A 14,241-nucleotide genomic window follows, 5' to 3' on the forward strand; every position below is an offset into this window, starting at 1 on the left:
TGCTCTGAGACACTTCAATGACATGATAAGGCGCTGTATCAAATGCAAGGGATGTTATTATTATTATTTTGTCTTTGACCTCCCATCAGTGATTACCTCTTAACGGAGGATGCGATTAAGCTTTTGATGTACATTAAGAAAAAGCAATTTATTTGATTACTAATTATTTATCTCCTAAAGTGGCTAAAAAAAAACCTGGGCTCAGGTATCGGAAGACAATGTCAAAGCTAAATGACGATGTCAGTGTCACTGTTGTTTCACCAACTTCCCTGTGTTGTCTTCAGTTTCCGTGACAACTAATTCACATCGTAGGAAACCTACGGACTCCCCCAGGGAGTCTCGTGCTCAATGGATTTACTGTAACGGAAAGAGATTTAGTATTAAATCTCCAAATTATCGTGCCAGAAGTCAATCGCTAGGAGTTTGCTGCTTTCTTCCATTGCCTTTAGATGTGCCTCTGTGGGACCTGCTCCCTTTGCCACAACAATTCTCAGGCCACTGATAACTTTCACCTTGTAAAGGGCGGGTGTCAACCTGGCGCAGTGGTAGCACTCTCACCTCCGATACAGAAGGTTGAGGGTTCAAGCCCCACTTCAGATCTTGGAATTACAGCTCAATACAGCGCTGGAGGTGTGTTGCATTATCGCAGGTGCCGTCCTTCGGATGAGAAGACGTTAAACTGAGGTCCGTTCTGCCTGTTCAGGTGGATGTTAAAATTCCCATGGTAGTGCTGGTATTTGAAAAGAGAAGGGATTTTCTCTCTCCCACTGGCCTGGCCAATAATCCCCAAAATAAAATGATTTGCTCACGACATGACTGCTCGTGAGACATTGTTGCATGCAAACTGGCTGCCGCATTTCACCCACAAAATACAGTCAGTCCATTCACTTTACAGTATATCCCGAGAAGCACTTTGATACATCTCGATGAGGTGCAAAGGAACTATTTGAAATGCAACAAATTATTATTGCTATTATTATACACAGTCACTACACTTGACAGCAATTACCCCTGAAACACTTATTTCACTGGAGCAGTATTAAATGCAGAGATAGAATCATTGTTATCGTGGGATTTCTCCACTAACTTATGCAATCAGATTGGACACAGTATAAAAGCTTCTAATAACACTAATCTTTGCAGTGGATACACAGTGAAGTTGACCCTGACTTAACTTGTCGCTGCCACTTCAGTCATCGTGCTTCAGTCACCAGCCCCATTTATTTATACATTTATTCTTATGCCTAACTCGCTGCTCCTGATAACTCATCACTGAGCCCTTTAGCCTTGGAGCGACGAGTTATCAAGAGTTTATGTTTGCTCCTTCTCACATCGTCGAGACTTCTCAAAGCGTTTCACAGGATACACTGTGGAGCGATTGTGTGTTTTGTGGGGGAAGTTAGCGTTAATTTGTTCTAACATATGCGCTGCAATAGATTACCAGCGTTGTGTCTTTTTTAAAAAAATGTTTTTGACTTATTCTGTGTTTGTGATACTGTATTTCATTCTCATCTCCTGTCTTGATTTTGTGGTGTCTGCCGCCGCCCAGTGGTGCCTACAAACCAGTGTACATTGGGCAACAGAGAACTGTCAAGAATTTTCAGTGAATTTACAGAAATATAATAATAACAATCCTTGAATTTGGTATAGCGTCTTATCATGTTGTTGAGATGTCTCAAAGCTTCACAGAATACAATACAGTTACTACTGTACTGCAGGTTATCAAAACAAGGAGGATCCCATAATTAATTAAAAATTAATGCATCAATGTTTTAATCGAGAAATGGGTCGGATTATGCCACAGTGTACAAAGCATTGGATTATTTGGTGCCTACCAATCAGTTCAACTCTGCCGCTCTTTCCCCATATTTTTATTCATTGAAATTCCCACAATTTACCACTTACACATATTAATCTGAACTAAATCTGTAAACCTTTTGACTTAGGATCTCAACAAGGTCTGCACTGCCCTCTACGAGGAATGTGCAGAACTGTTAGCTGTCTTCCACACCTCAACATCATTACCTGCTGAAGCACTCAATCACACTCCAACGCAGTGCGAGTGGGCAAAGCTGAATTGTCAGAGGCGCCATCCTTTGGATGAGACGTCAATAATACAGTCAATAATAATATTAATAATCCTTGCATTTCATATAACGCCTTATCACGTCTTCGAGACGTCTTGAAAGAGCTTCACAGAACATACTGTAAAGTGAATTGACTATATATCTTGTGGGCAAAACACGGCGGCCGATTGCACACAGCAGTGTCCCAAACAGTCGTGGGTTGAGTGGCCCAATTTATTTTATTTTTTTTGAAGGAATTATCAATTCGCTGTACAATATATTCTGGAAGCGCTTTGAGACGTCTCGAAGACGTGATAAGATGTGCAAGGAGTATGACGTATTATTATAGATATATACTCTGGATATATGCTGTGCATATATATATATATAGATATATAAATACTCTCTAAATGCTGTCGGGATGCACAATGTAACGTACACTGTATGAATACTCTCTGGACAGGTGATGAGATGTTTGGAGATCCAGAACGCCTTTTGTGCCCTTGTCTCTGCCCCTTCACGTGTGCGCGGACGGGCTGCCGTAGTGCGGCTGGGCTCGGCCCCGCCCCCCCCTCACCCACTGGCCCCGCCCCCTCCTTGCTGGTCGGGTCGCGTGCTGTTGACGGTTTAACGGTCGCGGCGCGAGCGGCCGTCGGAAGCCATGTCGCGGCTCATCGTCAAGAACCTGCCGAGCGGGGTACGTGCGTGTGAGAGAGGCGCCGGGCACCGCGTTACACACAGCCTGTCCTCCCGCCGAGGAGTAGGAGAGGGGGCGGAGCGGCGGCGCTTTCCTCCTTTCCCCCCGGCCCTCGGTTCCCTCAATCCCCGGCTTCACGTGGGCTCGATGGCCGGGAAAGGCCGAGGCTTCATTAGGCCGAGGTTCACCCTCACCCACTCAGCGTCTGTCCTTTTCTCCCCTCCCCACCCCCTCCCCTTCTCCCTCTCCTCTCCGTGGTGGCCGCACGTGCCAGGGCCGGGCTGGGCCTCTCCCCCCGACCCACCGCGTGTCCGCCAGCCCCGGGGGAGCGCTCGCAGTCTGGACGTGTGTGGATGGATGTACGTGTGCGTACGTGCGCGTGTATGTGTGTACGTGCGTGTGCGCGGTGCGTGTGCATGTGTCTGTAGTTACAATCATCATCATCATCATCATAATAATCTTTGCATTTGATATAGCTCCCCATCATGACGTTGAGACGTCTCAAAAGCGTTTCACAGGATGTGTTGTGAAGTGACCGCGGAGCCGTGTCCGTCCGGACCTCTCGTCTTCCCTTCTCCCCGTTAAGTTATTCTCGTTAATTGCAGCAAACGATCCTCGCATTCGATGCGGCACCTGGCGTCGTCAGGGTTCCCCCTCGAGGTGCTCTGCAGCCAAGGCTGCAAAGCGCGGAACCCAAACCGTAAATGCTGTGATGGTTTCTTGCTTCAACCACGGCTTCCATCCATCCGGCTTCGAGCTCCACATTTCTCGCCAGCCTCTACAAACCTTGTCGGACCATCTTGCTGAGCCAGGCAGCAAGATAATTCTGCTTTCCCACACTCAATTGCTGCACTGCTGGAACACCTTTGGGAAAGTACTGAAATAAATTTTAAAAAAAGTCCGACACCTTAATGTGGAGGAGAGATAATTTGGTGGGGGTGGGGGACTAAATGGCAGCATTGTGAAAACCAATGGCCAATTTTTATCTTGGAGAATGGTTGGCTTCTGCATTCCCATTGTAGGTGCTCAAGGGAATACCTGTCTTCCTTTTAACAGTTGTATGTGGATTGTACTTAAGAAATCTGCATCACCAAAGACCTGATGCTGTTAACTAGCCAGTACAAGCTGTCCATTCAGAATTCCTTCTGCTTTTTGTTTAATAATTGAGCATTCAGCCAATCAATTGAGTATAATCATAGCCTACAATATATGTTATTTTTGTAACAAAAGCAGAAAGAGCTGGGAAAACACAGCAGGTTAGGCAGCATCTATAGACAAAGGAAAGTGAGTCAACATTTCGGGTCCACGATCCTTCGTCAAATGTTATATTTGTGATTGGTCCCTGTGCTTGCATGACTGGCTATGCATTCTGGAATATGTCAAATGCAAGGATTATTATTTTTATCTGTTGAACTTTGGATAGTGTATTTTGCGTAAAATGAGCCCTAATTTGAGCATAGAGTTGTACCACTTGAATTGAACCATGATTGTTTATTTGCTAATATTTCAGATGAAAGAAGAGCGTTTTAAAGGTCTATTTGCTGCCTTTGGAACATTAACTGACTGCATCCTGAAGTTCACAAAGGATGGGAAGTTTCGAAAATTTGGGTTTGTTGGCTTCAAAAGTGAAGAGGAAGCACAAGCTGCCTTTAAACACTTCAATAAGAGTTACATAGACACTACCAGAATAATTGTAAGTATTACTGTGTGCTATTGACCATTGGTAGTTGATAATTCACCCATTGGACTGCTGGTACTGCATAATTTAGTGTCGGCTTTTCTCTGATCTACAATGTTTCTCTCTCTCCGTCAATCTCTCTCTCCGTCAATCTCTCTCTCCGTCCCTCTCGTCTTCTATCCCCACTTGACCCTCCCACAACCTCCCTCTGTTCCAGTCTGGGAATCCTCCGCCGGGCTCACCGCGGCACTCGGCGTTGGCTGTCCAGCAGCAGCCACACCGACTGCCCCATTCCCCACCACACTCGCCAGCCACCCCGGACACAGACCCGGGGAGTCAACCTCTCCTCCCTCATCCCCATCCCCCCACCCCTGCCTCACAACCTGGACCCCCCTCCCCTCCCACACACCCTTCTGTCAACCGCTCCCTCCACATCGGACTGCAAAATGTCCGCTCCCTCTGCAACAAGGCCCTGGTCATCAACGATCTCATCCTTGATGAGAACGTTGATATCATGGCCTTGACAGAAACGTGGCTCACCCCAGGCGACACCTTCCCCCTCACGGAGGCCACGCCACCCGGCTACACCTCCCACCACATCCCCCGCCCCAACCGCCGTGGCGGTGGTGTTGCCCTTATCTCAAGGACACCACTTGCCCTATCCCCCTACTCCACTGGCTCTTTCCCCTCCTTTGAGCACCTCACCCTCTCCCACCCCTCATTCCTCTCCCTTAAAATCCTCCTCCTCTACCGGCCCCCTAAAACCTCTCCCACCTTCATCTCTGACATTTCAACACTCCTCACATCTCTTTGCCTCTGCTCCGATCGCCTCATCATCCTGGGCGACTTTAACCTACACTTCACCCCCTCCTGCTCCATCTCCACAGACTTCTCTTCCCTGCTCTCCTCACTCAACCTCTCCCTACACATAAACTCCCCCACTCACAGTCACGGCCACCCACTCGATTTGGTGATCACCCGGGGCCTCAGTGTCTCGGATGTCACTATTACCGACAAGGCCATCTCTGACCACCACTTCATCTCCTTCACCACCTCCACACCCCTCCCCACCTCCACCAGACCCACCACCATCTTCTACCGCCCTTGGAAGAAGTTACCCCCACAATCCCTAACCGATGCCTTGGAGTCCTCTGAACTCCTCTCCCTCTGGCCTTCAACCCTCACCGACCCCTCTTCTCCTCTCTCCCTCCTCCACAATACCCTCTCCTCCACACTCGATACTCTTGCCCCCATCACTTCCCGCACTGTCTCCTACTCCCGCTCCTCCCCCTGGTACACCACCCACCTCCGCTCACTGAAAAGCCAGGTGCGGGCTGCTGAACGCACCTGTGTCAAATCTGGCCTAACGGTCCACCGACAAATCTGGCTGGACCTCCTCAAAATTTACCGCTCCACTCTAGCCTCGGCCAAGTCGTCCTTCTACTCCAGGATAATCCTGGAGGCGAAGAACAACCCCAGGCTACTGTTTTCCACCACAACCCGACTCCTCCGTCCCCCCCGCCACCCCGCGCAGGTCATCTCCTCCAACCTTCACTGCGAGGAGATGCTGGATTTCCTTGAATCCAAGATCAAGGGAATCCGCTCCGCGGTCACTTCCCCTCCAACTTCCACCCACCACCCACCCCTTCCCTCCCACACTCCGACTCCTACCCATCCTCCCCTACACACCTTCGTACCCGTTTCCCCACCCTCTGTCACTGAACTCATCCTATCCCTAAAACCAACCACCTGCTCCCTTGACCCCATCCCCACTCCACTCCTTATCTCCCAGCTCCACTTTCTTGCCCCACATATCACTGACATCATCAACCTGTCCCTCTCCTCTGGCTCTGTCCCCATTCCATTAAAAACTGCCATCATCACGCCCACCCTGAAAAAACCCTCCCTTGATGCGTCGCAGCTATCAAGCTACCGGCCCATCTCCAACCTCCCCTTTCTCTCCAAGGTCTTGGAAAGAGTTGTCGCCTCCCAACTGCGCTCTTTCCTTTCCACCCATTCTCTTTTTGAACCCCTTCAGTCAGGTTTCCGTGCTGCCCATAGCACAGAAACTGCCCTGGTCAAGGTCACCAATGATATCCTGACCATCTGTGACCAGGGCTCCCTCTGTCTCCTCGTCCTCCTCGACCTATCGGCAGCATTCGATACGGTCGACCACGCTATCCTACTCCACCGCTTGTCCTCCCACCTCAACCTTCAAGGCACTGTCCTTGAATGGTTTAGGTCGTACCTTTCTCACCGTCTTCACTTTGTCTCAACGAATGGCTTCTCCTCCACCCCCCGTACTGTCTCATGTGGTGTCCCTCAGGGCTCTGTCCTCGGTCCCCTCCTCTTCACCCTCTATATGCTCCCCCTCGGTGACATCATCCGCAGACATGGGTTAACTTCCACATGTATGCGGATGACACCCAACTCTACCTTTCCTCCTCTACTCTCAACTCCACGACCACCGATGTCCTGACAGCTGCCTGTCCGACATCGAGTCCTGGACGAGAGACAACTTTCTTCAGCTCAACGTGCGAAAAACCGAGGCCCTCCTGATTGGCTCACGTCAGCGCCTCCGCACCTCAGGCGCTGACACCATCAGCATCCAAGGCTGCACTCTCCACCTCTCAAAGCCAGTCAGGAACCTCGGCGTTTTGTTCGACCCTGAGCTGTCCTTTCTCCCTCACATCCGCACCACAACTGGCACCGCCTTCCATCACCTCCGGAACATCGCCAGACTACGGCACTACCTCACCCCTCACGCTGCTGAAACCCTGGTCCACGCCTTTGTCACCTCAAGGCTGGACTATGGGAACTCTCTCCTCGCCGGCCTTCCCGCCACCTCCCTCCACAAGCTGCAGGTCATTCAGAACTCTGCAGCTCGTGTACTGTCCCGCACCAGGCTTCGGGACCACATCACTCCCACCCTCGCTCGCCTCCACTGGCTCCCCATCCCCCAGAGGATTGATTTCAAGATCCTCATCCTCACCTACAAGGCCATTCACGGCCTTGCTCCCTCCTACCTCTCCAACCTACTATCCCCCTACCTACCTGCCCGTACCCTCCGTTCCTCTGGCTCCGGTCTGCTCCACGTCCCCCGCCCCAACCGCCCTACCATCGGTGGTCGGGCCTTCAGCCTCTCAGCCCCAGGCTCTGGAACTCCATCCCCCAGTGCCTTCGCCTTGCTTCCTCCCTTTCCTCCTTCAAGGCCGGTCTCAAAACCTTTCTCTTTGACCGTGCCTTCAGCTCCCCTCTCGACTCTCTTCCCCCTCCTCGCTCCCTCCCTTCCCTCCCCTCACCCTGACCATTTCCCCCTCCTTGCTCCCTCCCTTCCCTCACCCTGACCATTTCCCCCCTCCTCGCTCCCTCCCTTCCCTCCCCTCACCCTGACCATTTCCCCCCTGCTCGGGTCATGACCCAACTGTGCAGCGCCTTGGGACGTCCTCCTGACGTGAAAGGCGCTTTATAAATGGAATCTTGTTGTTGTTGTTGTTGTTGTTTGTGTTTCATTTTAAAGATAATATCAGTTTTTAAAACACAATTATCCCATTTGAAGGCAGAGCTAAGTGGGTGAATCAGGTGAAGAACTCCTGCTAGGAGGTCTATTGGATTGTGAATCATGTTAGCAAACAGTGTCCCAGTTGTTTAATTGCTAACCAGTAGCACATGTCCACTGATAATTTGCTCCTCCATTGAATTGAACTGTTATTTTAGACATTGCAAATCTGCATTTCTGCTCTCAAATGCTCTGTAGTATTCAGTCTTTATAAATTTATTATCCATGCGAGCGGAATCTATTGCTTTAACCTACAGCCAGTACTGATGGGCATGTGATACATTCTAGGTGGAATTTTGCAAATCATTTGGAGATCCAGAATTGGCAAAACCATGGAGTAAACATTCCCAGAAAAATACAACTGGACAACTGACAGAAACATCAAAGCAGCAAAGATCTGAAATTGAGACAACAAAGGTAAATTGCTTCTTTTAAAATTTCAACTCACAATGAATACTGTAGGAATATAACATTTGGAGCAAATAACTTAGATTTAAATTAATTTATTAATAAGTGCTCATCTTTAAATTTCATTTGATATGTGCATAATAAGTTTTAAGTTCTGTAGAAAATATATTAACATCTACTGCCAGAATCTGAGAACTGTAAAGCATCTTGGTCTGAATTTTTTAAAAAGAAAAATCACCTTAGAACCCGATGAAAGTGGGTCATGCATGATGAACCGTAAAACCAGAGATCACGGCCTGCATTCGAAGGGGGGTAAATTCAGAACAAATCTGCGGAAAACACTACTTCAGTGAGTGAGTAGTAAACTTATGGAACAGGCTTCCTGGGGAGACAGTGGAAGCAGAAAGTGATTGTTTCAAGCACAAATTAGATAGATTTCTTCTAGAAAACAATATCTTGGGATATAGTGTATAGTTCGGGACACATGTCAAGCGACTGCCAGGATGGTTGAAGGTGAACTAGATGGACCTTGGTCTTCTCTCACCTAGCAAATTCTTCTGTTTTTATACCAAAAAAAACTCCTTTTATACTCCTGTGAAAAATATGTAAAGGGAGAATGCAATTAAAACTTTCACATTTATGCTTGCAGGATAAAATGAAGTTAGTCACTAAGGACTTGAAAGAGGTGAGTAAAAATCTGAACTTTCTTTGGTTGAATACATTTATTTGTGCTTTTCACTTTGTGTTATTGGATACAAATGTAATGTGCTATAACAATGAATTGGTCACCTTATAGCTGAAAGAAGATGAAGGGTTTCAGGAATTTTTGGCTGTAAACCAGAGTCGTTGCAATGTACCAACCTGGGCTAATGACACTTTACCAGCAAAGACAAAGAAAGAAAAGACAAAGAAAGTGGATGATTATCTAAACTTTGATTCAGACGACTCTGAAGAATTGAGTGAAGAGGAAGAAGAGAGTGAGAAAGAATCTGAAGATATCAGCAAAGCAGAAGGTGAATACCTTTACTTTAGATTTTTTTTCCCCTCACTATTAGGTTTTGTAGTTTTTCTTTAAACTGATCTATGAAATACATTCTTTGTGATCATTTTTTTCTGATGATTATGTGAGGACGTGGATGGGGCTATATAAATCCAAGTTGTTGTTGATAAATATTATTGATTTAGGAATGCAACCGCTAAAGTTGCTGACTTGTGCCTTTAAGTGGTTGATCACATTACTAACTAGATTTCAAACCCAAATCCTAGTCTTCCTAATGCTTCAATCATATTCCAACTTATGGACCTACAAGCAATGGAAATTTAAATACATCTGGCTAATTTTGCATTTGGTTCTAACCGTTTGAGAGCACCAGTTAAAGCCTTCAGATAATTCTTTTGTTATGAAACAATATAATGAACGTGCAAGTAAGTCCTCAATTTTTAATTTTCTTGTGGTTTAATTTTCAGACAAAGCAAAAAAGACACAAGAAAATGTTGCCTTGAAAAAGGAGCTGTCTGATATGGACTACTTAAAGTCAAAAGTAATTGCAGCTGAAAATGAGATGTCTGAAGACAGTGACAAATCTGAGACCAGTGACAGTGCAGAAAATAAGAAGATTGCCAGTGGAAAAAATGTACCATTGACTCCTGAAAGGGACTCTGAGAGTGAAGAGAACAGAAAACAGGAGAACAGCAAGCAAGAGAAATCCACTCCAACTCGGGGACAGAATAAAAGCCTGGAGGTTAGTTTGTTTTTCCTTTGAACGTTGATTGTGTTTCTGCTTGCTATCAATTTAAAAGAAAGCATTTCTTTTTGAGTATTGGGGTCATTAATATTGCAATAGTTTATAATCGTATGCTTGTCAGTTTTACATCACTTACCATGACTGAGCCAGCTGGCCTCTATAGGGGTTTGTTAAAAGTGTGGTTTGAGTAGTCTGGTACAGTACTTAATGATATTCCTTGTTTCTGATCTGATCTATGTTTTATCGTTATTCTGCAGAAGAAACCCCCCCAAAATGAACCCACGACTCCGTACACTGTTAAGCTTCGAGGAGCTCCATTCAATGTGAAAGAGGTATTTGCAAAGGCCATTTACAGCCTGCACTTAGTTTTTGCTGACTTTTTGAGGGCCCTTATTGACTGAGAAATGGCTGCAAAACAATACCCATGATTGTGAATTCTAGTTTGCTAATGTAGCAGTTTAAATCATGGTATCACTGATGTAAAATGGCTGAATTAATGTGAGTAAATGTGTACAGCAAAGGCTGGCGCTAATTGCCTTTGTTTAAATTATAAAATACAGTACTGCATTTTATAGCAGAGCTCTTCCAGCCCTGCTTCCAACTTTTTTTTACAGTGCTTGAACCATTTTATAATTTTTTTTATGAACCATTTGCTTTGAATAGCATGTTAAAATGTACTTGTGTGATTATTTTAAGAAAAATGCCGTCATACAAATGGGAGATTACAAAATATAGATTAAATTGAATGCTTCCAAAAAACGAAGCATGCATATAGGAGTCATAGAATGGCACAACATGTTAATTGTTTTATATAAGGAAATGAGACCAAGCATATGATCAATATTTTCCAGCTATTTGTAGAGGTTTAAGATCAATCTTGTTTTGAATTGAGGTTCTGTTATTCTTGCTTTGAATTATCTTAACTTATTTACTTTTTCTTGACCAATAATGTAAGAACGTTTAATATTTATTTACATAATATCGTTAAACATGTCTCCAACAGCTGTTTCTTTATATCTATCATTTAACTTTGGGGAAACCAATTCAAGCTCAAAAACACAAATGAAGCCCTTCTGTATTTAAGATAATTTTTCATGTATGTTCATGTCTGTAAAAAAAAATCTCTCTACAGAAACGAGTAATGGAATTCTTTGTTCCTGTGAAACCTGTAGCTATCCGAATTGTCAAAAACGCAAATGGTAACACAACAGGTTTGTACCAATTTCTTTATTTTGGGGGAATGGCAGATTTGATATCTGTCAGATAATCTAAACATTAAGCTTTGAAGTATCAAGTTGCATTTATTTGAATCATAATTGTGTAATAGTAAATTAATTTTGAAGAAATATTCATGTTACATAACCAGTGGAGTATGTTGATTACACATTACTTAGGAATTGAAACCCTCTGACTTATCAATGATTAAATATTGATTCTAGAATCATAGAATCTTATAGGACAGAAGGAGGCCATTTGGTCCATTGTGCCTGAACTGTCTCTGAAAGAGCTACCAACTAGTCCCACTCGCCCGCTCTTAAACCCATAGACCTGCAAAATTTTCCTTTTTAGGTACCTATTCAATTACATTTTGAAAGCTATTATCGAATCTGCTTCCACCAACTTTCAGGCACGGCATTCCAGACTGTAACAACTGTACGGGTTTTAAAAAAAATTCTCCTCGTTTTGCCTCTTATTATCTTGAGTACTTTTATATCTTTCATTGTTTTCATGGCAGAAAGGTTCTTGCAATCAAATACCCATCTCTCTTTCAGGTTATGTGTTTGTAGATTTTCAATCCGAGGAAGATCTCAAAGAGGCTTTGAAAAGAAATAAAGACTACATGGGTAAGGGATTTTGTGGAGCAGTAATGGCGAATTTACACAATATTCCAGAGGTACTAAACTCCTGAATTTTTGTTGAGTAGAACCAAGGTTGATTGACTTTTCAGGTGACTGTTTTCTTTTGTTTTTCAAGGTGGAAGATACATTGAACTTTTTAGAGAGAATGGTGCTCAGAAACCTAAACTGGGTAGAAAAGATAAAGATCGACCATGGCTGAAACGAGAAATGAAAGCTGATGAGGAAGAAGAGGATATTGCTGATTCAGGAAGATTATTTGTACGAAACTTGCCTTACACTTGTACAGAAGAGGACTTGGAGAAAATATTTTCTAAAACTGGTATGTGCCTAATCTTCATACTATGATTTTGATGCCACATTTTTCTCTGTTACGAAGAGGTAGTAATTTGAACAAAGTATTCTCTCTTGACTTCCTATCTTCAGTTACTCTAGTGCATAAATTTAGAAATTGGTGGAAGAGAATAAATGGTAAGTCTGTACATGGATGCTACGTTATTTTAAAATTCATTTGGTCTTCACAAAATCATACCAGCAAATATAAGATTTATCTGGCCTCCTGCTCTGTTTCTGTACTGCTAAGCGCAGAGGGGCCTTGGCTTCAGTAAATGTACCTGAATCATGTTTCACTCAAGCTCTAAAAGTCGTCTGATAAGTTCCTCAAATTCTTTTGAAAATGGGTAACTGTAATCCTGTGTTGATCTTTATGTAAGAAGCAATGTGCCACCTCAGTAACTTTAATTATACCTGCCCTGGAGACACAAGTTAATCATGAATGTAATTGTGGGCCTATCAAGGTTTGTCCCTGAAGGACATGCTGCCCAGGAAATTAAGAAATTTACTGGTGGGCAACTAACCCAGATCAAAAGTATCAATGGTGGTGGATAAGTCAGGGTGCTGCCCTGTTTTTGATGCATTTTTCAAACAAGCTCTTTAATTTTGCAGTTTGCTGGTGGAAGTAGCAGGAGAAGCACGAGTATTGCAATTCTAATAAGTTCTGATTAAAGCATACTGCTCCTTTAAAGTAGGATGCATCATAAAAGTGAGGCAATCACATGCTGCATTATCTGCTCAACCTAGAATATGGAAATGTTTAGAACCCTTTGCCCTGCTTAAATAAAGGCCCATCTGCAGCTGAAAGTTAATTTAAAAATATTTTGTACATGTGCTTGTGGTGGTATGATCAGGAGAGCTTGCATGGTATGAGCCATTGAGCTTGTGTGTGGAATTTCTATGTGTAATTGAAATATTATTGCTATAGAACTTCTAACTATGTTCCTCCTAGGCAGTCCTTAAGTGCTCTGGGACCCGACCCTGCGTGAGGGGCGCTGTATAAATGCAAGTTGTTGTCATCGTCTGGAGGAGCTAGCTCATTGTCGCTCAAAAAGTTTATACAAGAATCTTTCTCTCTTTCTCCCCCCCTCATCAATAGTTATGAAATGGTCATTCTTGTGCCTATTAATTTGTTACAAAAATACTGCTTAGATTATATTTAACTGATATTAAAACAATTTAAAGTCTGAATAGACTGTGCTTTGTTAAAGACAATATATTCTCTCTTCTCAACAACGAGGCAGCTTTCCAACAATCAATTTTAAGTAACTTTTAAAAAAAGTAAAGTTGGCCTTAGATCAGAGTAAACTTGATTGCAATGATATTAGATCCTCCTCGATGAACACAGAAGTTGGAATGGTCATAGTTTATAAACAAGTGATATTTTATGTTATGATCAGAAGGTTGACAGTAAAGGTGCAATTTGAAAAAGAAATATTGTTTGACTCTTTCATGACTAATGAGGTACAGTTTGCTTTTTGTCTTTTTATAAAATTAAAGTGCTTTCAAAGGGGGCATTAATTGTGGCTTATTAAAATTAGTCAGTATCAATATAACTAATGCTTGTGTACTGCTGATGCTGTCAAACTACATTGCACACACTGTGTATCAGTTACATGCCAGATTTGTATGAATGCATTCTATCGGAGGGCATCCAGGGTATTAACTTTTGCCTCCAACTTACAAGAGTTGATGTGCTTGGCATACAGTGCTTTACATTTATTTAATTAATAATAAAATACAAATAAAGTTTTGCACCTGGTTCCTGATTTTCAAGTTCTGAGTTGGGACCTGAAATCTAGAATCATTTTAGACAACTTGTAACTGATTTTACTTTTGCTGTATTGCAGGTGTATCTGTTGCCCTGAAATTAAATTTTTAAAATAATGGTTAACTTTG

General features: G+C 43.9%; 1 protein-coding gene across 1 annotated transcript in view; it reads left to right on the plus strand.

Moving 5' to 3' along the window:
- Positions 1-2,654: 2,654 nt before the first annotated feature.
- The window catches only part of rbm19 (RNA binding motif protein 19), a 77,623-nt gene continuing 66,036 nt past the window's right edge, over positions 2,655-14,241 (plus strand). Inside the window, exons 1-10 of the mRNA XM_007902328.2 lie at positions 2,655-2,763; positions 4,274-4,456; positions 8,289-8,417; positions 9,058-9,093; positions 9,205-9,421; positions 9,876-10,150; positions 10,411-10,485; positions 11,286-11,364; positions 11,926-11,997; positions 12,128-12,331. Of these exons, the coding sequence (XP_007900519.2) occupies positions 2,728-2,763; positions 4,274-4,456; positions 8,289-8,417; positions 9,058-9,093; positions 9,205-9,421; positions 9,876-10,150; positions 10,411-10,485; positions 11,286-11,364; positions 11,926-11,997; positions 12,128-12,331 (1,306 nt within the window). The 5' untranslated portion in view covers positions 2,655-2,727. The remainder of the gene's footprint in view (positions 2,764-4,273; positions 4,457-8,288; positions 8,418-9,057; positions 9,094-9,204; positions 9,422-9,875; positions 10,151-10,410; positions 10,486-11,285; positions 11,365-11,925; positions 11,998-12,127; positions 12,332-14,241) is intronic.

This window comes from Callorhinchus milii, unplaced genomic scaffold, assembly GCF_018977255.1.
Source record: "Callorhinchus milii isolate IMCB2004 unplaced genomic scaffold, IMCB_Cmil_1.0 Scaffold8, whole genome shotgun sequence".
Classification (NCBI taxonomy): Eukaryota; Metazoa; Chordata; class Chondrichthyes; order Chimaeriformes; family Callorhinchidae; genus Callorhinchus; species Callorhinchus milii.